The following is a 26,170-nucleotide window of genomic DNA, read 5'->3' as shown; positions in this document are numbered from 1 at the left end:
CAAAGACTCCTTTTCTGCACCAAGAGGCTGCACTCCACTCCACTCAATGGCTGACCAGCTGCCCTCTCTTACCACACATGCGCCCGTGTGTGTGTGTGTGTGTGTGTGTGTGTGTGTGTGTGTGTGTGTGTGTGTGTGTGTGTGTGTGTGTGTGTGTGTGTGTGTGTGTGTGTTAGGGCTGGAATTTTATAGAATTTTTGGTTTTGATTTCGATTACGGCTTCTCATGATCATGACAACATAATAACGGAAAAAAAACTATTAATAGGCTGTGCAACGTGCTTGCAAATTCTGCAGCTTGTGACGGTGAAAGAGATGAGAAGGGAATGAGTGGGAAAAAAAAGAGCACATCTACTAGAAGTTTGGGATTTCACCATGGTTGCTACTCGGCCTGGGCGATATGGCCTAAAAATAAAATCCCCGATTTTTTCCCACAAACAATTCGATTTACAATTTTTTCCCTACTTTTTAAAGAACCCATTGAATACAAATGACAGATCATTCAAAACAAGTTTTTCTTTTATTTGATGAACAACTAGCACATTGAAATGACACTGCATGCACTGCATCTGCATCTTACTCTTAACAACATTCAATTCATGTTCTTCTTCTTACACCAGATATAAATTGTACTTTTTATGGAATAATATTTTCCAAAAGCTAAATCAAGAGTCTTGAATAAAATACCTCTGTTCACAAAAAGGTCACATTAGTGAAAACTTGAATAGAATACATCTGTAAATAAAATGTACAAAACCCCAAACCAGTGAAGTTGGCACGTTGTGTAAATAAAAACAGAATACAATGATTTGCAAATCCTTTTCAACTTATATTCAATTGAATAGACTGCAAAGACAAAATACTGAATGTTCACACTGAGAAACTAATTTTTTTTGGCAAATAATCATTGACTTGGAATTTAATGGCAGCAAAACATTGCAAAAAAGTTGTCACAGGGGGCATTTTTACCACTGTGTTACATGGCCTTTCCTTTTAACAACACTCAGTAAAGGTTTGGGAACTGAGGAGACACATTTTTGAAGCTTCTCAGGTGGAATTCTTTCCCATTCTTGCTTGATGTACAGCTTAAGTTGTTCAACAGTCCGGGGGTCTCCGTTGTGCTATTTGAGGCTTCACAATGCGCCACACATTTTCAATGGGAGACAGGTCTGGACTACAGGCAGGCCAGTCTAGTACCCGCACTCTTTTACTATGAAGCCACAGTGTTGTAACACGTGACTTGGCATTGTCTTGCTGAAATAAGCAGGGGCGTCCATGGTAACGTTGCTTGAATGGCAACATATGTTACTCCAAAACCTGTATGTACCTTTCAGCATTAATGGTGCCTTCACAGATGTGTAAGTTACCCATGTCTTGGGCACTAATACACCCCCATACCATCACACATGCTGGCTTTTCAACTTTGCGCCTAAAACAATCTGTATGGTTCTTTTCCTCTTTGTTCCGGAGGACACGACGTCCACAGTTTCCAAAAACAATTTTAAATGCGGACTCATCAGACCACAAAACACTTTTACACTTTGCATCAGTCCATCTTAGATGAGTTTGGGAAAAGCGAAGCCAGCGGGGGTTCTGGGTGTTGTTGATAAATGGCTTTCGCTTTGCATAGTAGAGTTTTAACTTGCACTTACAGATGTAGCGACCAACTGTAGTTACTGACAGTGGTTTTCTAAAGTGTTCCTTAACCCATGTGGTGATATCCTTTACACACGGATGTCGCTTTTTGATGCAGTACTGCCTGAGGGATCGAAGGTCCGTAATATCATCGCTTACGTGCAATGATTTCTCCAGATTCTCTGAACCTTTCGATGATATTACGGAGCGTAGATGGTGAAATCCCTAAATTCCTTGCAATAGCTGGTTGAGAAATGTTCTTAAACTGTTGGACAATTTGCTCACGCATTTGTTGACAAAGTGGTGACCCTCGCCCCGTCCTTGTTTGTGAATGACTGAGCATTTCATGGAATCTACTTTTATACCCAATCATGGCACCCACCTGTTCCCAATTAACCTGTTCACCTGTGGGATGTTCCAAATAAGTGTTTGATGAGCATTCCTCAACTTTATCAGTCTTTTTTGCCACTTGTGCCAGCTTTTTTGAAACATGTTGCAGGCATCAAATTCCAAATGAGCTAATATTTGCAAAAAATAACAAAGTTTTCCGGTTCGAACGTTAAATATCTTGTCTTTGCAGTCTATTCAATTGAATATAAATTGAAAAGGATTTGCAAATCATTGTATTCTGTTTTTATTTACCATTTACACAACGTACCAACTTCACTGGTTTTGGAGTTTGTAATATTATACATTGTATGCAAAGTAAAACATAAAAATGTCTATAGCCATTCACCCATCTCTGGTGGAAAATTATTATATTTAGCTATAGTTTCTCATTACTTTACTAAACAGTTTTTGAATTACTCTTTCATTAATTGAAGTCATTACAAAGGAAAGTAAATAATGGGTATCTTAAAAACAAATGTAATATCTGGCTTATGCAATTGAGAGCTGTATCATATTTGGGTAGCATGTGTGTGAGTGTGTCTTTAAAAGGCGGTGCCTGTTGCCTAGTGACGGCAGCACTTTTATGTGTGTTAGCTTAGCAGTGGCAGTTTGTTGACAGTCTGTGTTGAATGTTTTCACTGGATTGTGTTACCTTTGGTTCATAAAGAACGCTGTCATATCTTCTAGTACACAAAGGGGGTGTTGTTTGGATTGCAAGCTGAATGAAGGTTTTTACTTGAATTCTGGTTGTTGCTTTCATTAATAGGGCTATTATAAACTACAACACATCTCATCTGTTGTGTTGTTGTGAACGACATCATGGATGTAACATCAATGTACAAACAATCATACACACAACACATCTCAACCGTTGTGTTGTTGTGAACGACATCATGGATGTAACATCAATGTACAAACAATCATACACACACAACACATCTCATCTATTGTGTTGTTGTGAACGACATCATGGATGTAACATCAATGTACAAACAATCATAAACACACAACACATCTCATCTGTTGTGTTGTTGTGAACGACATCATACGCACACAACACAGCTCATCTGTTGTGTTGTTGTGAATGACATCATACGCACACAACACATCTCATCTGTTGTGTTGTTGTGAACGACATCATGGATGTAACATCAATGTACAAACAATCATACACACACAACACATCTCAACCGTTGTGTTGTTGTGAACGACATCATGGATGTAACATCAATGTACAAACAATCATACACACACAACACATCTCAACTGTTGTGTTGTTGTGAACGACATCATGGATGTAACATCAATGTACAAACAATCATACACACACAACACATCTCAACTGTTGTGTTGTTGTGAACGACATCATGGATGTAACATCAATGTACAAACAACCATACACACACACAACACATCTCGACTGTTGTGTTGTTGTGAACGACATCATGGATGTAACATCAATGTACAAACAATCTTATACACACACAGCACATCTCATCTGTTGTGTTGTTGTGAACAACATCATACGCACACAACACAGCTCATCTGTTGTGTTGTTGTGAATGACATCATACGCACACAACACATCTCATCTGTTGTGTTGTTGTGAACAACATCATGGATGTAACATCAATGTACAAACAATCATACACACACACAACACATCTCCTCTGTTGTGTTGTTGTGAACGACATCATAAATGTAACACCAATGTACAAACAATCATACACACACAACACACCTCAACTGTTGTGTTGTTGTGAACGACATCATACACACACAACACATCTAATCTGTTGTGTTGTTGTGAACTAAATCATGGATGTAACATCAATGTACAAACAATCATACACACACAACACGTCTCATCTGTTGTGTTGTTGTGAACGACATCATGGACGTAACATCAATGTACAAACAATCATACACACACACACAACACATCTCATCTGTTGTGTTGTTGTGAACGACATCATAAATGTAACACCAATGTACAAACAATCATATACACACAACACATCTCAACTGTTGTGTTGTTGTGAACGACATCATACACACACAACACATAATCTGTTGTGTTGTTGTGAACGACATCATGGATGTAACCTCAATGTACAAACAATCATACACACACAACACATCTCATCTGTTGTGTTGTTGTGAACGACATCATGGATGTAACATCAGTGTACAAGCAATCATACACACACAACACATGTCATCTGTTGTGTTGTTGTGAACGACATCATGTATGTAACATCAATGTACAAACAATCATACACACACAACACATCTCATCTGTTGTGTTGTTGTGAACGACATCATGGATGTAACATCAATGTACAAACAATCATACACACACAACACATCTCATCTGTTGTGTTGTTGTGAACGACATCATAAATGTAACACCAATGTACAAACAATCATATACACACAACACATCTCAACTGTTGTGTTGTTGTGAACGACATCATACACACACAACACATATAATCTGTTGTGTTGTTGTGAACGACATCATGGATGTAACATCAATGTACAAACAATCATACACACACAACACGTCTCATCTGTTGTGTTGTTGTGAACGACATCATGGATGTAACATCACTGTACAAGCAATCATACACACACACACAACACAAGTCATCTGTTGTGTTGTTGTGAACGACATCATGGATGTAACATCAATGTACAAACAATCATACACACACACAACACATCTCATCTGTTGTGTTGTTGTGAACGACATCATAAATGTAACACCAATGTACAAACAATCATATACACACACAACGCATCTCAAATGTTGTGTTGTTGTGAACGACATCATACACACACAACACATAATCTGTTGTGTTGTTGTGAACGACATCATGGATGTAACATCAATGTACAAACAATCATACACACACAACACATCTCATCTGTTGTGTTGTTGTGAACGACATCATGGATGTAACATCAATGTACAAGCAATCATACACACACACACAACACATGTCATCTGTTGTGTTGTTGTGAACGACATCATGGATGTAACATCAATGTACAAGCAATCATACACACACACACAACACATGTCATCTGTTGTGTTGTTGTGAACGACATCATGGATGTAACATCAATGTACAAACAATCATACACACACACACAACACGTCATCTGTTGTGTTGTTGTGAACAACATCAGTATGATTGGATGTAGTGAGTACGGCTGTAAGGCCAAAAAGTGTATTTGTAGTTTGTACTTGAAGTTGTATTTGCCAAGTGAATGTTTAAGAATAATAAGAAGAGTGTTATCCTACCCACAATGCATCAGTGTGCAGTACTAACCTAGCGTCTTTCTTGTCTTGCAGTAAGCATGTTTCTCAACACCCTGACACCCAAGTTCTACGTGGCTCTGACCGGCACCTCCTCCCTCATATCAGGACTCATCTTGGTAACAACCACTTTTCTTTGCACCCATTTGGGACCTTAGTCATCCCAGATGAAGCCACTTACACACCTCACATGGTGCACAACTACACACATGCTTGCTACACACGTCAGGCGATGAACAACTACACACATGCTTGCTACACACGTCAAGCGATGAACAACTACACACATGCTTGCTACACACGTCAGGCGATGAACAACTACACACATGCTTGCTACACACGTCAAGCGATGAACAACTACACACATGCTTGCTACACACGTCACGTGATGAACAACTACACACATGCTTGCTACACACGTCACGTGATGAACAACTACACACATGCTTGCTACACACGTCAAGCGATGAACAACTACACACATGCTTGCTACACACGTCAAGTTACTGTAGTACTAAACTCACACATTGTATGCTAGCAGTAGCAATAGTTGTACACTCACACTTTGTATGTTAGTTGTAGTTGTACAATCATACTTTGTATGCTAGTTGTAGTTGTACACTCACACTTTGTATGTTAGTTGTAGTTGTACACTCACACTTTGTATGCTAGTTGTAGTTGTACAATCATACTTTGTATGCTAGTTGTAGTTGTACAATCACACTTTGTATGCTAGTTGTAGTTGTACACTCACACTTTGTATGTTAGTTGTAGTTGTACACTCACACTTTGTATGTTAGTTGTAGTTGTACACTCACACTTTGTATGCTAGTTGTAGTTGTACAATCATACTTTGTATGCTAGTTGTAGTTGTACAATCATACTTTGTATGCTAGTTGTAGTTGTACACTCACACTTTGTATGTTAGTTGTAGTTGTACACTCACACTTTGTATGCTAGTTGTACACTCACACTTTGTATGCTAGTTGTAGTTGTATAATCATACTTTGTATGCTAGTTGTAGTTGTACAATCATACTTTGTATGCTAGTTGTAGTTGTACACTCACACTTTGTATGTTAGTTGTAGTGGTACAATCATACTTTGTATGCTAGTTGTACACTCATACTTTGTATGCTAGTTGTAGTTGTATACTCACACTTTGTATGCTAGTTGTAGTTGTATACTCACACTTTGTATGCTAGTTGTAGTTGTACACTCACACTTTGTATGCTAGTTGTAGTTGTACACTCACACTTTGTATGCTAGTTGTAGTTGTACACTCACACTTTGTATGCTAGTTGTACACTCACACTTTGTATGTTAGTTGTAGTTGTACACTCACACTTTGTATGCTAGTTGTAGTTGTACACTCACACTTTGTATGTTAGTTGTAGTTGTACACTCACACTTTGTATGCTAGTTGTAGTTGTGCACTCACACTTTGTATGCTAGTTGTACACTCACACTTTGTATGTTAGTTGTAGTTGTACACTCACACTTTGTATGCTAGTTGTAGTTGTACACTCACACTTTGTATGCTAGTTGTACACTCACACTTTGTATGTTAGTTGTAGTTGTACACTCACACTTTGTATGCTAGTTGTAGTTGTACACTCACACTTTGTATGCTAGTTGTAGTTGTACAATCATACTTTGTATGCTAGTTGTACACTCACACTTTGTATGTTAGTTGTAGTGGTACAATCATACTTTGTATGCTAGTTGTACACTCACACTTTGTATGCTAGTTGTACACTCACACTTTGTATGCTAGTTGTACACTCACACTTTGTATGCTAGTTGTACTTGTACACTCACACTTTGTATGCTAGTTGTAGTTGTACACTCACACTTTGTATGCTAGTTGTACTTGTACACTCACACTTTGTATGCTAGTTGTAGTTGTACACTCACACTTTGTGTTCTATTTGTACTTGTACACTCACACTTTGTATGCTAGTTGTAGTTGTACACTCACACTTTGTATGCTAGTTGTACTTGTACACTCACACTTTGTATGCTAGTTGTACACTCACACTTTGTATGCTAGTTGTACACTCACACTTTGTATGCTAGTTGTAGTTGTACACTCACACTTTGTATGCTAGTTGTAATTGTACACTCACACTTTGTATGCTAGTTGTAGTTGTACACTCACACTTTGTATGCTAGTTGTAGTTGTACACTCACACTTTGTATGCTAGTTGTAGTTGTACACTCACACTTTGTATGCTAGTTGTACACTCACACTTTGTATGCTAGTTCTAGTTGTACACTCACACTTTGTATGTTAGTTGTAGTTGTACACTCACACTTTGTATGCTAGTTGTAGTTGTACACTCACACTTTGTATGTTAGTTGTAGTTGTACACTCACACTTTGTATGCTAGTTGTACACTCACACTTTGTATGTTAGTTGTAGTTGTACACTCACACTTTGTATGTTAGTTGTAGTTGTACACTCACACTTTGTATGCTAGTTGTAGTTGTACACTCACACTTTGTATGCTAGTTGTACACTCACACTTTGTATGTTAGTTGTAGTTGTACACTCACACTTTGTATGCTAGTTGTAGTTGTACACTCACACTTTGTATGCTAGTTGTAGTTGTACAATCATACTTTCTATGCTAGTTGTAGTTGTACAATCATACTTTGTATGCTAGTTGTACACTCACACTTTGTATGTTAGTTGTAGTGGTACAATCATACTTTGTATGCTAGTTGTACACTCACACTTTGTATGCTAGTTGTACACTCACACTTTGTATGCTAGTTGTACACTCACACTTTGTATGCTAGTTGTACTTGTACACTCACACTTTGTATGCTAGTTGTACACTCACACTTTGTATGCTAGTTGTACACTCACACTTTGTATGCTAGTTGTACTTGTACACTCACACTTTGTATGCTAGTTGTAGTTGTACACTCACACTTTGTATGCTAGTTGTACTTGTACACTCACACTTTGTATGCTAGTTGTAGTTGTACACTCACACTTTGTGTTCTATTTGTACTTGTACACTCACACTGTATGCTAGTTGTAGTTGTACACTCACACTTTTGTATGCTAGTTGTACTTGTACACTCGCACTTTGTATGCTAGTTGTACACTCACGCTTTGTATGCTAGTTGTAGTTGTACACTCACACTTTTGTATGCTAGTTGTAGTTGTACACTCACACTTTGTATGCTAGTTGTACACTCACACTTTGTATGCTAGTTGTAGTTGTACACTCACACTTTGTATGCTAGTTGTAGTTGTACACTCACACTTTGTATGCTAGTTGTAATTGTACACTCACACTTTGTATGCTAGTTGTATTTGTACACGCACTCCTTATACATGTCCTAGGTATCCAACATGATGCCTGTGTAGATGTCCATACTCTTTATAAACATCTCCATGGCAACATGTTGGAAGCTGACAAGTAATGGAAACATTCTCACTTCTTATCTTCAGTACGAGTGATGATGTGCTTTGTCTCCTCACAGATCTTCGAGTGGTGGTACTTCAGGAAATACGGGACGTCCTTCATCGAGCAGGTGTCCGTGAGCCACTTGCGCCCCCTGCTGGGCGGAGTGGACAGCAGCACCCCCAGCAGCTCCAGCAGCAGCAACGGGGAGGCGGAGTCCAGTCGACAGAGTGTGTCAGGTGAGACGGCAGCAGTGACAGAAGGTGTTTGGACCACACGCCTCCAATCTTCTCCTTTCTTCTGCAGAATGTAAAGTTTGGAGAAACCCCTTGAATTTGTTTCGAGGAGCCGAGTACAATCGGTGAGTGACAGCAGTGGAACCTTCTTACTGTGTTCCTTGTCATCCTGCTGCCTTCTTTTGTTCTTGTCACTTCCTCATCTTTCTTCCCTCCATCTTTGAGGACCGTCCATGCTTCCAGGGAATGATTGCTTCTTCATTCTTTAGTTCCTCAGGGCTCATTAAATACACTAGAAGTCATCAAATAGATGTTGTGAAAAAGAAGGCCTTTAATGGCATTACAAAGCAGTAAATATGATATCATACCTTTGCAATTGGCAACAAAAAAGACAAAAGAACAAACCACCCTACCAGATTGTTCCAATTAGGAGAAAAAAACACACTTGGAGATGTTTAATATTTATTGGTCAGACCAATAACTAATTTTGCTTGACGATATATTGACCTACACATTATTGGCGATAAACAATATCATTGCCGTTATTTTTATGGGACCAAATGTACCATTGATGTAAGGATAATACATAATATTAATACATGTGTATCCTTTCGAAAGCAATAAACTTGTATTTCTCGTGTATTTTAACATTGTTATTGGAATGAAAAGGTTTATATCGCCAAGTTGAATAAAACAAACAAATATTAACTATAAGATATACTTTGTCTGTTAAAAAAATGATGCACTTGAATAGGGCTGCAACAACTAATCAATTTAATCGATTAAAATCGATTATAAAAATAGTTGGCGATTAATTTAGTAATCGATTCGTTGGATCTATGCTATGCGCATGCGCAGAGGCTACTTTTTAAAATTATTATTATTATTATTTTGATTTTATTTATTTAATAAACTTTTATTTATAAACTGCAACATTTACAAACAGCTGAGAAACAATAATCAAAATAAGTATGGTGCCAGTATGCTGGTTTTTTTCAATAAAATACTGGAAAGGATAGAAATGTAGTTTGTCTCTTTTATCCGATTATTAATCGAAGTCATAATCGACAGATTAATCGATTATCAAATTAGTTGTTAGTTGCAGCCCTACACTTGAATACAAATCACAACCAAAAGCAATAAAATATGTTAAAGGACGACTTAAACAATAAATGAAATGTCTAAATAAAGTAAATGTCTATGGCGATGTATTTAACCACGCTATTTTGCAGCGTTTTGTTCACACTGACCTGGCTTGTTCACCAAAGGCCTCAGTGAGCGTGTGGAGTAGTTTGTGTTTGAAGTGGGCATGTTGTTCTGAAACTGCCCATAGTCTCATCTTCTTCCAAAGGTTTACACTGAAATATTCCCACATTTTGTCATCATTTTGTCCTGGTTAGCTGCTACACGCTAACTAGTTGCATTGTGTGATGCTAGCACGCTGGTCGTGTCGCCTCGTAAAGGCCCAGGTCAGACTGAATCAGACTCCATTCAGAATTAACCCTAACCCCTAAAAAGTACATTTAGACTAAAAAGTTAAGACTAAAAAGTAGATTTAGACTTAAATTAATTTAGACTAAAACCTTGACACTAAAAAGTACATTCAGACTAAAAAGTTAAGACTAAAAAGTACATTCAGACTTAAAAAGTACATTTAAACTAAAAAGTTAAGGCTAAAAAGTACATTCAGACTAAAAAGTTAAGACTAAAAAGTACATTCAGACTTAAAAAGTACATTTAAACTAAAAAGTTAAGGCTAAAAAGTGCATTCAGACTAAAAAGTTAAAACTAAAAAGTACATTTAGACTAAAAAGTTAAGACTAAAAATCACATTAGACTAAAAAGTTAAGACTAAAAATGTATTTAGACTAAAAAGTACATGTAGACTAAAGTTAATTTAGATTAAAAAGTTAAGACTAAAAAGTATATTTAGACTAAAAACAGCTGAGAAACAATAATCAAAATAAGTATGGTGCCAGTATGCTGTTTTTTTTCCAATAAAATACTGGATAGGATAAAAATGTAGTCTCTTTTATCCGGTTATTAATCGATTAATCAAAGTAATAATCGACAGATTAATCGATTATCAAATTAATCGTTAGTTGCAGCCCTAGTTAAGACTAAAGTAAACTTCGACTAAAAAACATTGTATGTAGCATGTGAGGCGTCCTGACTGCTCTGATGTGTTGAAGTGTGACGGTGTTGCATTCAGGTACACGTGGGTGACGGGACGAGAGCCGCTGACGTACTACGACATGAACCTGTCAGCGCAGGACCACCAGACCTTCTTCACATGCGACTCGGACCACCTCAGACCCGCCGACGCCAGTGAGTTAGTTCCTGGCCGCGGACGCCAGCTTCACCCTAAACTCTTGCTGCTGTCCTCTGTGCTCGCAGTCATGCAGAAGGCCTGGAGAGAGAGGAACCCTCAAGCTCGCATCTCAGCCGCTCACGAAGCTCTGCAGCTGGAAGAGTACCAACACTTCTTATGCTCTACCCTGCATGCATGGATGGATGACTGTGAGGGTGGATGGATGACTGTGTGCATGGATGACTGTGTGCTGGATGACTGTGTGGATGGACGACTGACTGTGGGTGGATGACTGACTGTGGGTGGATGATTGTGTGGATAGATGACTGTGTGGGTGGATGATTGTGTGACGGATGATTGATTGTGTGGATGGATGATTGTGTGGGTGGACCATTGACTGTGTGGACAGACGATTGTGTGGGTGGACCACTGACTGTGGATGGATGGTGGACGGACGATTGTGTGGGTGGATGATTGTGTGGGTGGACCACTGACTGTGTGGATGGATGGTGGACGGACGATTGTGTGGGTGGATGATTGTGTGGGTGGACCACTGACTGTGTGGACAGACGATTGTGTGGGTGGATGATTGTGTGGGTGGACCACTGACTGTGTGGACAGACGATTGTGTGGGTGGACCACTGACTGTGGATGGATGGTGGACGGACGATTGTGTGGGTGGATGATTGTGTGGGTGGACCACTGACTGTGTGGATGGATGGTGGACGGACGATTGTGTGGGTGGATGATTGTGTGGGTGGACCACTGACTGTGTGGACAGACGATTGTGTGGGTGGATGATTGTGTGGGTGGACCACTGACTGTGTGGACAGACGATTGTGTGGGTGGACCACTGACTGTGGATGGATGGTGGACGGACGATTGTGTGGGTGGATGATTGTGTGGGTGGACCACTGACTGTGTGGACGGACGATTGTGTGGGTGGACCACTGACTGTGTGGATGGACGGTAGACGGATGATTGTGTGGGTGGATGGACGATTGTGTGGGTGGACCACTGACTGTGTGGATGGATGGTGGACGGACGATTGTGTGGGTGGACCACTGACTGTGTGATGGATGATTGATTGTGTGGCTGGATGACTGTGAGTGGATGATAGTGTGATGGATGATTGTTTGTGTGGATGGATGATTGTGTGGATAGATGACTGTGACGGTGGATGATTGTGTGGGTGAACCACTGACTGTGTGGATGGATGATGGACGGACGATTGTGTGGATGGACCACTGACTCTGTGGATGGACCACTGACTTTGTGGATGGATGGTGGACGGACGATTGTGTGGGTGGACGATTGTGTGGGTGGACCACTGACTGTGTGGATGGATGGTGGACGGACGATTGTGTGGGTGGACGATTGTGTGGGTGGACCACTGACTGTGTGGATGGATGATAGACGGACGATTGTGTGGATGGACCACTGACTGTGTGGACGGACCACTGACTGTGTGGATGGATGGTGGACGGACGATTGTGTGGGTGGACCACTGACTGTGTGGACGGACCACTGACTGTGTGGATGGATGGTGGACGGACGATTGTGTGGGTGGACCACTGACTGTGTGGCTGGACCACTGACTGTGGATGGATGATTGATTGTGTGGATGGATGATTGTGTGGGTGGACCACTGACTGTGTGGATGGATGGTGGACGGACGATTGTGTGGGTGGACCACTGACTGTGTGGCTGAATGATTGTGTGATGGATGATTGATTGTGTGGATAGATGACTGTGAGGGTGGATGATTGTGTGGGTGGACCACTGACTGTGGATGGATGGTGGACGGACGATTGTGTGGGTGGACCACTGACTGTGGATGGATGGTGGACGGATGATTGTGTGGGTGGACCACTGACTGCGTGGATGGATGGTGGACGGACGATTGTGTGGGTGGATGATTGTGTGGGTGGACCACTGACTGTGTGGATGGATGGTGGACGGACGATTGTGTGGGTGGACCACTGACTGTGGATGGATGGTGGACGGATGATTGTGTGGGTGGATGGTGGACGGATGATTGTGTGGGTGGACCACTGACTGTGTGGATGGATGGTAGACGGACGATTGTGTGGGTGGATGGACGATTGTGTGGGTGGACCACTGACTGCGTGGATGGATGGTGGACGGACGATTGTGTGGGTGGATGATTGTGTGGGTGGACCACTGACTGTGGATGGATGGTGGACGGACGATTGTGTGGGTGGACCACTGACTGTGGATGGATGGTGAATGGATGATTGTGTGGGTGGACCACTGACTGTGTGGATGGATGGTAGACGGACGATTGTGTGGGTGGATGGACGATTGTGTGGGTGGACCACTGACTGTGTGGATGGATGGTGGACGGACAATTGTGTGGGTGGATGATTGTGTGGATGGATGGTGGACGGACGATTGTGTGGGTGGATGATTGTGTGGGTGGACCACTGACTGTGATGGATGATTGATTGTGTGGCTGGATGACTGTGGGTGGATGATAGTGTGATGGATGATTGATTGTGTGGATGGATGATTGTGTGGATAGATGACTGTGAGGGTGGATGATTGTGTGGGTGGACCACTGACTGTGTGGATGGATGATGGATGGACGATTGTGTGGATGGACCACTGACTGCGTGAATGGACCACTGACTGTGTGGATGGATGGTGGACGGACAATTGTGTGGGTGGATGACTGTGTTTGTGGATGAATGACTGACATGTGGGTGGATAGTTGTTTGGATGGATGACTGTGTGGATAAATGACTGCGTGGGTTTATGATTGACTGCGTGGATGGATGACTGTGGGTGGATGATTGTGTGGGTTTATATAGGATAGATTATTGATAGTATGACTGACTAATAGGATGGATGCTAGGATGATTGACAGGATGGATGGACGACAGTAAGAGATGCGAGTATGGAGAGAATTTTATTTGCGGGGAAGACTTCCTGCCTTTGAAGGCTGCTGTGTTTATTTTTAGACACAATCAAGACACTGCAAGCTTTCTTACCTCCTTCTTATTTAAGAAGTAAACAAATGTACTGCATATACAAGCCCCCAGCGGCTTAATCTAGCTCTGCATGCGCTATAAACTGTTGGTGTGAAAAGATCAACTCATGCTGACTCAGCAGTTTATTGCTACTTGTGGTCAGAGAGAACTATGTTCCACTTTCTCATGCACTACAAATCATGACTACATTGAAAGAAGGAAGGCTTCTCTCCAATGATGCGCTCCATGCTAGTGGTTCTAGTATGGAGCCTTGAGGAACACCACAGCCTAATGTAGCACTTCTGACACGCTTCTTCTTCACGTCCCAGCTGTGCCACGGCCTACATCCTGCTGGCCGAAGAAGAGGCCACCACCATCATGGAGGCCGAGCGCTTGTTCAAGCAGGCCTTGAAAGCGGGAGAACTTTGTTATCGACGAAGTCAACAGCTGCAACACCACAGCACCCAGTATGAGGCCCAGCACAGTGAGTACTTCCTGTCTACATCACTGCTACACCCTTACCATCACTGCTACACCCTTACACACTTGTCATCACTGCTTCACCCATTCACCCTGGTGGACGTGTACACACACGTCACACGTGTCCACCCTGGTGGACGTGTATACACACGTGTCCACCCTGGTGGACGTGTATACACACGTGTCCACCCTGGTAGACGTATACACACACGTCACATGTGTCCATCCTGGTGGACGTATACACACACGTCACATGTGTCCATCCTGGTGGACGTATACACACACGTCACATGTGTCCATCCTGGTGGACGTGTATACACACGTGTCCACCCTGGTGGACGTGTATACACACGTGTCCACCCTGGTGGACGTATACAACACACACGTCACATGTGTCCATCCTAGTGGACGTATACACACACGTCACACGTGTCCATCCTGGTGGACGTGTATACACACGTGTCCACCCTGGTGGACGTATACACACACGTCACGTGTGTCCATCCTGGTGGACGTATACACACACGTCACACGTGTCCATCCTGGTGGACGTGTATACACACGTGTCCACCCTGGTGGACGTATACACACACGTCACATGTGTCCATCCTGGTGGACGTATACACACACGTCACATGTGTCCATCCTGGTGGACGTGTATACACACGTGTCCACCCTGGTGGACATATACACACACGTCACATGTGTCCATCCTGGTGGACGTGTATACACACGTGTCCACCCTGGTGGACGTGTATACACACGTGTCCACCCTGGTGGACGTGTATACACACGTGTCCACCCTGGTGGACGTATACACACACGTCACATGTGTCCATCCTGGTGGACGTATACACACACGTCACACGTGTCCACCCTGGTGGACGTGTATACACACACGTGTCCACCCTGGTGGACGTGTATACACACGTGTCCACCCTGGTGGACGTATACACACACGTCACATGTGTCCATCCTGGTGGACGTATACACACACGTCACACGTGTCCATCCTGGTGGACGTGTATACACACGTGTCCACCCTGGTGGACGTATACACACACGTCACATGTGTCCATCCTGGTGGACGTATACACACACGTCACATGTGTCCATCCTGGTGGACGTGTATACACACGTGTCCACCCTGGTGGACGTGTATACACACATGTCCACCCTGGTGGACGTGTATACACACGTGTCCACCCTGGTGGACGTATACACACACGTCACATATGTCCACCCTGGTGGACGTATACACACACGTCACACGTGTCCATCCTGGTGGACGTATACACTCACGTCACATTTGTCCATCTTGGTGGACGTATACACACACGTCACATGTGTCCATCCTGGTGGACGTATACACTCACGTGTCCATCCTGGTGGACGTATATACACATGTGTCCACCCTGGTGGACGTATACACACACGTCACACGTGTCCATCCTGGTGGACGTATACACTCACGTCACATTTGTCCATCTTGGTGGACGTATACACACACGTCACATATGTCCATCCTGGTGGACGTATACACACACACGTCACATGTGTCCATCCTGGTGGACGTATATACACATGTGTCCACCCTGGTGGACGTATACACACACGTCACACGTGTCCATCCTGGTGGACGTATATACACATGTGTCCACCCTGGTGGACGTATACACACACACACGTCACATGTGTCCATCCTGGTGGACGTATATACACATGTGTCCACCCTGGTGGACGCATATACACACGTGTCCACCCTGGTGGACGTATACACACACGTCACACGTGTCCATCCTGGTGGACGTATACACACACGTCACACGTGTCCATCCTGGTGGACGTATACACACACGTCACACGTGTCCATCCTGGTGGATGCATATACACACGTGTCCACCCTGGTGGACGTATACACACACGTCACACGTGTCCATCCTGGTGGACGTATACACATACACACGTCACATGTGTCCATCCTGGTGGACGTATACACACACGTCACACGTGTCCATCCTGGTGGACGAATATACACACGTGTCCACCCTGGTGGACATATACACACACGTCACATGTGTCCATCCTGGTGGACGTATATACACATGTGTCCACCCTGGTGGACGTATACACACACGTCACACGTGTCCATCCTGGTGGACGTATATACACATGTGTCCACCCTGGTGGACGTATACACGCACGTCACACGTGTCCATCCTGGTGGACGTATACACACACGTGTCCATCCTGGTGGACGCATATACACACGTGTCCACCCTGGTGGACGTATACACACACGTCACATGTGTCCATCCTGGTGGACGTATACACATACACACGTCACATGTGTCCATCCTGGTGGACGTATATACACATGTGTCCACCCTGGTGGACGTATACACACGTCACACGTGTCCATCCTGGTGGACGTATATACACATGTGTCCACCCTGGTGGACGTATACACAAACGTCACACGTGTCCATCCTGGTGGACGTATACACACACGTGTCCATCCTGGTGGACGCATATACACGTGTCCACCCTGGTGGACGTATACACACACGTCACATGTGTCCACCCTGGTGGACGTATGTACACACGTGTCCACCCTGGTGGACGTATACACACGTTTCCATCCTGGTGGACGCATATACACACGTGTACATCCTGGTGGACGTATATACACACGTGTCCACCCTAGTGGACATGTATACATACGTGTCCACCCTGGTGGACGTATACACACATGTCACGTGTCCATCCTGGTGGACATATATACACATGTGTCCACCCTGGTGGACATATATACATACGTGTCCACCCTGGTGGACGTATATACACACACGTCACATGTGTCCACCCTGGTGGACGTATATACACGTGTCCACCCTGGTGGGCGTATACACACATGTCACACGTGTCCATCCTGGTGGACGTATATACACATGTGTCCACCCTGGTGGACGTATGCACACACGTCACACGTGTCCATCCTGGTGGACGTATATACACGTGCCCATCCTGGTGGACGCATATACACACGTGTCCACCCTGGTGGACGTATACACACACGTCACACGTGTCCATCCTGGTGGACTTATACACACACGTCACATGTGTCCATCCTGGTGGACGCATATACACGTGTCCACCCTGGTGGACGTATACACACATGTCACATGTGTCCACCCTGGTGGACGTATGTACACACGTGTCCACCCTGGTGGACGTATACACACAGTTTCCATCCTGGTGGACGCATATACACACGTGTCCATCCTGGTGGACGCATATACACGTGTCCACCCTGGTGGACGTATACACACACGTCACACGTGTCCACCCTGGTGGACGTGTATACACACACGTGTCCACCCTGGTGGACGTGTATACACACGTGTCCACCCTGGTGGACGTATACACACACGTCACATGTGTCCATCCTGGTGGACGTATACACACACGTCACACGTGTCCATCCTGGTGGACGTGTATACACACGTGTCCACCCTGGTGGACGTATACACACACGTCACATGTGTCCATCCTGGTGGACGTATACACACACGTCACATGTGTCCATCCTGGTGGACGTGTATACACACGTGTCCACCCTGGTGGACGTGTATACACACATGTCCACCCTGGTGGACGTGTATACACACGTGTCCACCCTGGTGGACGTATACACACACGTCACATATGTCCACCCTGGTGGACGTATACACACACGTCACACGTGTCCATCCTGGTGGACGTATACACTCACGTCACATTTGTCCATCTTGGTGGACGTATACACACACGTCACATGTGTCCATCCTGGTGGACGTATACACTCACGTGTCCATCCTGGTGGACGTATATACACATGTGTCCACCCTGGTGGACGTATACACACACGTCACACGTGTCCATCCTGGTGGACGTATACACTCACGTCACATTTGTCCATCTTGGTGGACGTATACACACACGTCACATATGTCCATCCTGGTGGACGTATACACACACACGTCACATGTGTCCATCCTGGTGGACGTATATACACATGTGTCCACCCTGGTGGACGTATACACACACGTCACACGTGTCCATCCTGGTGGACGTATATACACATGTGTCCACCCTGGTGGACGTATACACACACACACGTCACATGTGTCCATCCTGGTGGACGTATATACACATGTGTCCACCCTGGTGGACGCATATACACACGTGTCCACCCTGGTGGACGTATACACACACGTCACACGTGTCCATCCTGGTGGACGTATACACACACGTCACACGTGTCCATCCTGGTGGACGTATACACACACGTCACACGTGTCCATCCTGGTGGATGCATATACACACGTGTCCACCCTGGTGGACGTATACACACACGTCACACGTGTCCATCCTGGTGGACGTATACACATACACACGTCACATGTGTCCATCCTGGTGGACGTATACACACACGTCACACGTGTCCATCCTGGTGGACGAATATACACACGTGTCCACCCTGGTGGACATATACACACACGTCACATGTGTCCATCCTGGTGGACGTATATACACATGTGTCCACCCTGGTGGACGTATACACACACGTCACACGTGTCCATCCTGGTGGACGTATATACACATGTGTCCACCCTGGTGGACGTATACACGCACGTCACACGTGTCCATCCTGGTGGACGTATACACACACGTGTCCATCCTGGTGGACGCATATACACACGTGTCCACCCTGGTGGACGTATACACACACGTCACATGTGTCCATCCTGGTGGACGTATACACATACACACGTCACATGTGTCCATCCTGGTGGACGTATATACACATGTGTCCACCCTGGTGGACGTATACACACGTCACACGTGTCCATCCTGGTGGACGTATATACACATGTGTCCACCCTGGTGGACGTATACACAAACGTCACACGTGTCCATCCTGGTGGACGTATACACACACGTGTCCATCCTGGTGGACGCATATACACGTGTCCACCCTGGTGGACGTATACACACACGTCACATGTGTCCACCCTGGTGGACGTATGTACACACGTGTCCACCCTGGTGGACGTATACACACGTTTCCATCCTGGTGGACGCATATACACACGTGTACATCCTGGTGGACGTATATACACACGTGTCCACCCTAGTGGACATGTATACATACGTGTCCACCCTGGTGGACGTATACACACATGTCACGTGTCCATCCTGGTGGACATATATACACATGTGTCCACCCTGGTGGACATATATACATACGTGTCCACCCTGGTGGACGTATATACACACACGTCACATGTGTCCACCCTGGTGGACGTATATACACGTGTCCACCCTGGTGGGCGTATACACACATGTCACACGTGTCCATCCTGGTGGACGTATATACACATGTGTCCACCCTGGTGGACGTATGCACACACGTCACACGTGTCCATCCTGGTGGACGTATATACACGTGCCCATCCTGGTGGACGCATATACACACGTGTCCACCCTGGTGGACGTATACACACACGTCACACGTGTCCATCCTGGTGGACTTATACACACACGTCACATGTGTCCATCCTGGTGGACGCATATACACGTGTCCACCCTGGTGGACGTATACACACATGTCACATGTGTCCACCCTGGTGGACGTATGTACACACGTGTCCACCCTGGTGGACGTATACACACAGTTTCCATCCTGGTGGACGCATATACACACGTGTCCATCCTGGTGGACGCATATACACGTGTCCACCCTGGTGGACGTATACACACACGTCACATGTGTCCATTCTGGTGGACGTATACACATACACACGTCACATGTGTCCATCCTGGTGGACGTATACACACACGTGTCCATCCTGGTGGACGCATATACACACGTGTCCACCCTGGTGGACGTATACACACACGTCACATGTGTCCATCCTGGTGGACGTATACACATACACACGTCACATGTGTCCATCCTGGTGGACGTATATACACATGTGTCCACCCTGGTGGACATATACACACGTCACACGTGTCCATCCTGGTGTACGTATATACATATGTGTCCACCCTGGTGGACGTATACACAAACGTCACACGTGTCCATCCTGGTGGACGTATACACACACGTGTCCATCCTGGTGGACGCATATACACGTGTCCACCCCGGTGGACGTATACACACACGTCACATGTGTCCACTCTGGTGGACGTATGTACACACGTGTCCACCCTGGTGGACGTATACACACGTTTCCATCCTGGTGGACGCATATACACACGTGTACATCCTGGTGGACGTATATACACACGTGTCCACCCTAGTGGACATATATACATACGTGTCCACCCTGGTGGACGTATACACACATGTCACGTGTCCATCCTGGTGGACATATATACACATGTGTCCACCCTGGTGGACATATATACATACGTGTCCACCCTGGTGGAGGTATATACACACACGTCACATGTGTCCACCCTGGTGGACGTATATACACGTGTCCACCCTGGTGGACGTATACACACATGTCACACGTGTCCATCCTGGTGGACGTATATACACATGTGTCCACCCTGGTGGACGTATGCACACACGTCACACGTGTCCATCCTGGTGGACGCATATACACGTGCCCACCCTGGTGGACGCATATACACACGTGTCCACCCTGGTGGACGTATACACACACGTCACACGTGTCCATCCTGGTGGACGTATACACACACGTCACACGTGTCCATCCTGGTGGACTTATACACACACGTCACATGTGTCCATCCTGGTGGACGCATATACACGTGTCCATCCTGGTGGACGTATATACACATGTGTCCACCCTGGTGGACGTATACACAAACGTCACACGTGTCCATCCTGGTGGACGTATACACACACGTGTCCATCCTGGTGGACGCATATACACGTGTCCACCCTGGTGGACGTATACACACACGTCACATGTGTCCACCCTGGTGGACGTATGTACACACGTGTCCACCCTGGTGGACGTATACACACGTTTCCATCCTGGTGGACGCATATACACACGTGTACATCCTGGTGGACGTATATACACATGTGTCCACCCTGGTGGACGTATGCACACACGTCACACGTGTCCATCCTGGTGGACGTATATACACGTGCCCATCCTGGTGGACGCATATACACACGTGTCCACCCTGGTGGACGTATACACACACGTCACACGTGTCCATCCTGGTGGACTTATACACACACGTCACATGTGTCCATCCTGGTGGACGCATATACACGTGTCCACCCTGGTGGACGTATACACACATGTCACATGTGTCCACCCTGGTGGACGTATGTACACACGTGTCCACCCTGGTGGACGTATACACACAGTTTCCATCCTGGTGGACGCATATACACACGTGTCCATCCTGGTGGACGCATATACACGTGTCCACCCTGGTGGACGTATACACACACGTCACATGTGTCCATTCTGGTGGACGTATACACATACACACGTCACATGTGTCCATCCTGGTGGACGTATACACACACGTGTCCATCCTGGTGGACGCATATACACACGTGTCCACCCTGGTGGACGTATACACACACGTCACATGTGTCCATCCTGGTGGACGTATACACATACACACGTCACATGTGTCCATCCTGGTGGACGTATATACACGTGTCCACCCTGGTGGACATATACACACGTCACACGTGTCCATCCTGGTGTACGTATATACATATGTGTCCACCCTGGTGGACGTATACACAAACGTCACACGTGTCCATCCTGGTGGACGTATACACACACGTGTCCATCCTGGTGGACGCATATACACGTGTCCACCCCGGTGGACGTATACACACACGTCACATGTGTCCACTCTGGTGGACGTATGTACACACGTGTCCACCCTGGTGGACGTATACACACGTTTCCATCCTGGTGGACGCATATACACACGTGTACATCCTGGTGGACGTATATACACACGTGTCCATCCTGGTGGACGCATATACACACGTGTCCATCCTGGTGTACGTATATACATATGTGTCCACCCTGGTGGACGTATACACAAACGTCACACGTGTCCATCCTGGTGGACGTATACACACACGTGTCCATCCTGGTGGACGCATATACACGTGTCCACCCCGGTGGACGTATACACACACGTCACATGTGTCCACTCTGGTGGACGTATGTACACACGTGTCCACCCTGGTGGACGTATACACACGTTTCCATCCTGGTGGACGCATATACACACGTGTACATCCTGGTGGACGTATATACACACGTGTCCATCCTGGTGGACGCATATACACACGTGTCCATCCTGGTGTACGTATATACATATGTGTCCACCCTGGTGGACGTATACACAAACGTCACACGTGTCCATCCTGGTGGACGTATACACACACGTGTCCATCCTGGTGGACGCATATACACGTGTCCACCCCGGTGGACGTATACACACACGTCACATGTGTCCACTCTGGTGGACGTATGTACACACGTGTCCACCCTGGTGGACGTATACACACGTTTCCATCCTGGTGGACGCATATACACACGTGTACATCCTGGTGGACGTATATACACACGTGTCCACCCTAGTGGACATATATACATACGTGTCCACCCTGGTGGACGTATACACACATGTCACGTGTCCATCCTGGTGGACATATATACACATGTGTCCACCCTGGTGGACATATATACATACGTGTCCACCCTGGTGGAGGTATATACACACACGTCACATGTGTCCACCCTGGTGGACGTATATACACGTGTCCACCCTGGTGGACGTATACACACATGTCACACGTGTCCATCCTGGTGGACGTATATACACATGTGTCCACCCTGGTGGACGTATGCACACACGTCACACGTGTCCATCCTGGTGGACGCATATACACGTGCCCATCCTGGTGGACGCATATACACACGTCACACGTGTCCACCCTGGTGGACGTATACACACACGTCACACGTGTCCATCCTGGTGGACTTATACACACACGTCACATGTGTCCATCCTGGTGGACGCATATACACGTGTCCATCCTGGTGGACGTATATACACATGTGTCCACCCTGGTGGACGTATACACAAACGTCACACGTGTCCATCCTGGTGGACGTATACACACACGTGTCCATCCTGGTGGACGCATATACACGTGTCCACCCTGGTGGACGTATACACACACGTCACATGTGTCCACCCTGGTGGACGTATACACATACACACGTCACATGTGTCCATCCTGGTGGACGTATATACACGTGTCCACCCTGGTGGACGTATACACACACGTCGCACGTGTCCATCCTGGTGGACGTATATACACGTGTCCACCCTGGTGGACGTATACTCACACGTGTCCATCCTGGTGGACGTATACACACACGTGTCCATCCTGGTGGACGCATATACACACGTGTCCACCCTGGTGGACGTATACACACACGTCACATGTGTCCATCCTGGTGGACGTATACACATACACACGTCACATGTGTCCATCCTGGTGGACGTATATACACATGTGTCCACCCTGGTGGACATATACACACACGTCACACGTGTCCATTCTGGTGGACGTATACACACACGTGTCCATCCTGGTGGACGCATATACACGTGTCCACCCTGGTGGACGTATACACACACGTCACATGTGTCCACCCTGGTGGACGTATGTACACACGTGTCCACCCTGGTGGACGTATACACACGTTTCCATCCTGGTGGACGCATATACACACGTGTCCACCCTAGTGGACATATATACATACGTGTCCACCCTGGTGGACGTACACACACATGTCACGTGTCCATCCTGGTGGACGTATATACACATGTGTCCACCCTGGTGGACGTACACACACATGTCACGTGTCCATCCTGGTGGACATATATACACATGTGTCCACCCTGGTGGACATATATACATACGTGTCCACCCTGGTGGACGTATATACACACACGTCACATGTGTCCACCCTGGTGGACGTATATACACAGGTGTCCATCCTGGTGGACGTATATACACACACACGTCACATGCGTCCATCCTGGTGGACGCATATACACACGTGTCCACCCTAGTGGACATATATACATACGTGTCCACCCTGGTGGACGTACACACACATGTCACGTGTCCATCCTGGTGGACATATATACACATGTGTCCACCCTGGTGGACATATATACATATGTGTCCACCCTGGTGGACGTATATACACACACGTCACATGTGTCCACCCTGGTGGACGTATATACACATGTGTCCACCCTGGTGGACGTACACACACATGTCACGTGTCCATCCTGGTGGACATATATACACATGTGTCCACCCTGGTGGACATATATACATATGTGTCCACCCTGGTGGACGTATATACACACACGTCACATGTGTCCACCCTGGTGGACGTATATACACATGTGTCCACCCTGGTGGACGTACACACACATGTCACGTGTCCATCCTGGTGGACATATATACATACGTGTCCACCCTGGTGGATGTATATACACACACGTCACATGTGTCCACCCTGGTGGACGTATATACACAGGTGTCCATCCTGGTGGACGTATATACACACACACGTCACATGCGTCCATCCTGGTGGACGTATGTACACAGGTGTCCACCCTAGTGGACGTATGTATATATATATAGACAGGTTGTGTAATTGCAACACACATGTTGTGGTGCAGGAAGAGACACAAATGTGTTGGTGTACATCAAGAGAAGATTGGCCATGTGCTCCAGAAAGCTTGGAAGGACGAGAGAGGCGGTGAAGATGATGAGAGACGTAAGTGTCTCACACACACACACACACACGTATACACACACACACACACACACTTGCACGTGTACACACACACACACACACACACACACACACACGTGCGCCCCCTGTCTGCTATTACATGTAACAACAGTTGTGTGTTTTCCAGTTAATGAAGGAGTTCCCTCTCCTCAGTATGTTCAACATCCATGAAAACCTGCTGGAGTCGCTGCTGGAACTGCAGAACTACGCTGACGTTCAGGCCGTGTTGGCCAAGTACGACGGTACGATGCTTTTTACCCAGCATGCATCGCTGCTTGACAAACTCTTCATCCTCTTTTTTCTCTTGATATCACTTTACTGACATCAGGATCAGATTTTTGTGTTGATATCACTTTAATAACATCAGGATCATATTTTTGTGTTGGTATCACTTTACTATTATTAGGATCATATTTTTGTGTTGACATCACTTTTTTGACATTAGGATCATAATTTTGTGTTATCACTCTACTGACATC

At 45.7% G+C, this 26,170-nt stretch overlaps 1 protein-coding gene across 7 annotated transcripts in view; it reads left to right on the top strand.

Moving 5' to 3' along the window:
- The window catches only part of LOC133646998 (suppressor of tumorigenicity 7 protein homolog), a 59,545-nt gene that overhangs the window by 25,986 nt on the left and 7,389 nt on the right, over positions 1-26,170 (top strand). For 6 of the 7 annotated variants that reach the window (XM_062043012.1, XM_062043014.1, XM_062043017.1 and 3 more), the window contains 8 exons: positions 5,386-5,468; positions 8,850-9,009; positions 9,077-9,131; positions 11,219-11,334; positions 11,404-11,479; positions 14,640-14,794; positions 25,576-25,673; positions 25,804-25,933. In XM_062043012.1, coding sequence (XP_061898996.1) covers positions 5,386-5,468; positions 8,850-9,009; positions 9,077-9,131; positions 11,219-11,334; positions 11,404-11,479; positions 14,640-14,794; positions 25,576-25,673; positions 25,804-25,933 — 873 coding nt within the window. The remainder of the gene's footprint in view (positions 1-5,385; positions 5,469-8,849; positions 9,010-9,076; positions 9,132-11,218; positions 11,335-11,403; positions 11,480-14,639; positions 14,795-25,575; positions 25,674-25,803; positions 25,934-26,170) is intronic. The other variant, XM_062043013.1, reaches the window with a different exon arrangement.

The sequence above is a fragment of the Entelurus aequoreus genome, linkage group LG03 (genome assembly GCF_033978785.1).
Source record: "Entelurus aequoreus isolate RoL-2023_Sb linkage group LG03, RoL_Eaeq_v1.1, whole genome shotgun sequence".
Classification (NCBI taxonomy): Eukaryota; Metazoa; Chordata; class Actinopteri; order Syngnathiformes; family Syngnathidae; genus Entelurus; species Entelurus aequoreus.
The sequence above is the reverse complement of the archived record's forward strand: the minus strand, read 5'-3'. Positions and strand labels throughout refer to the sequence as shown.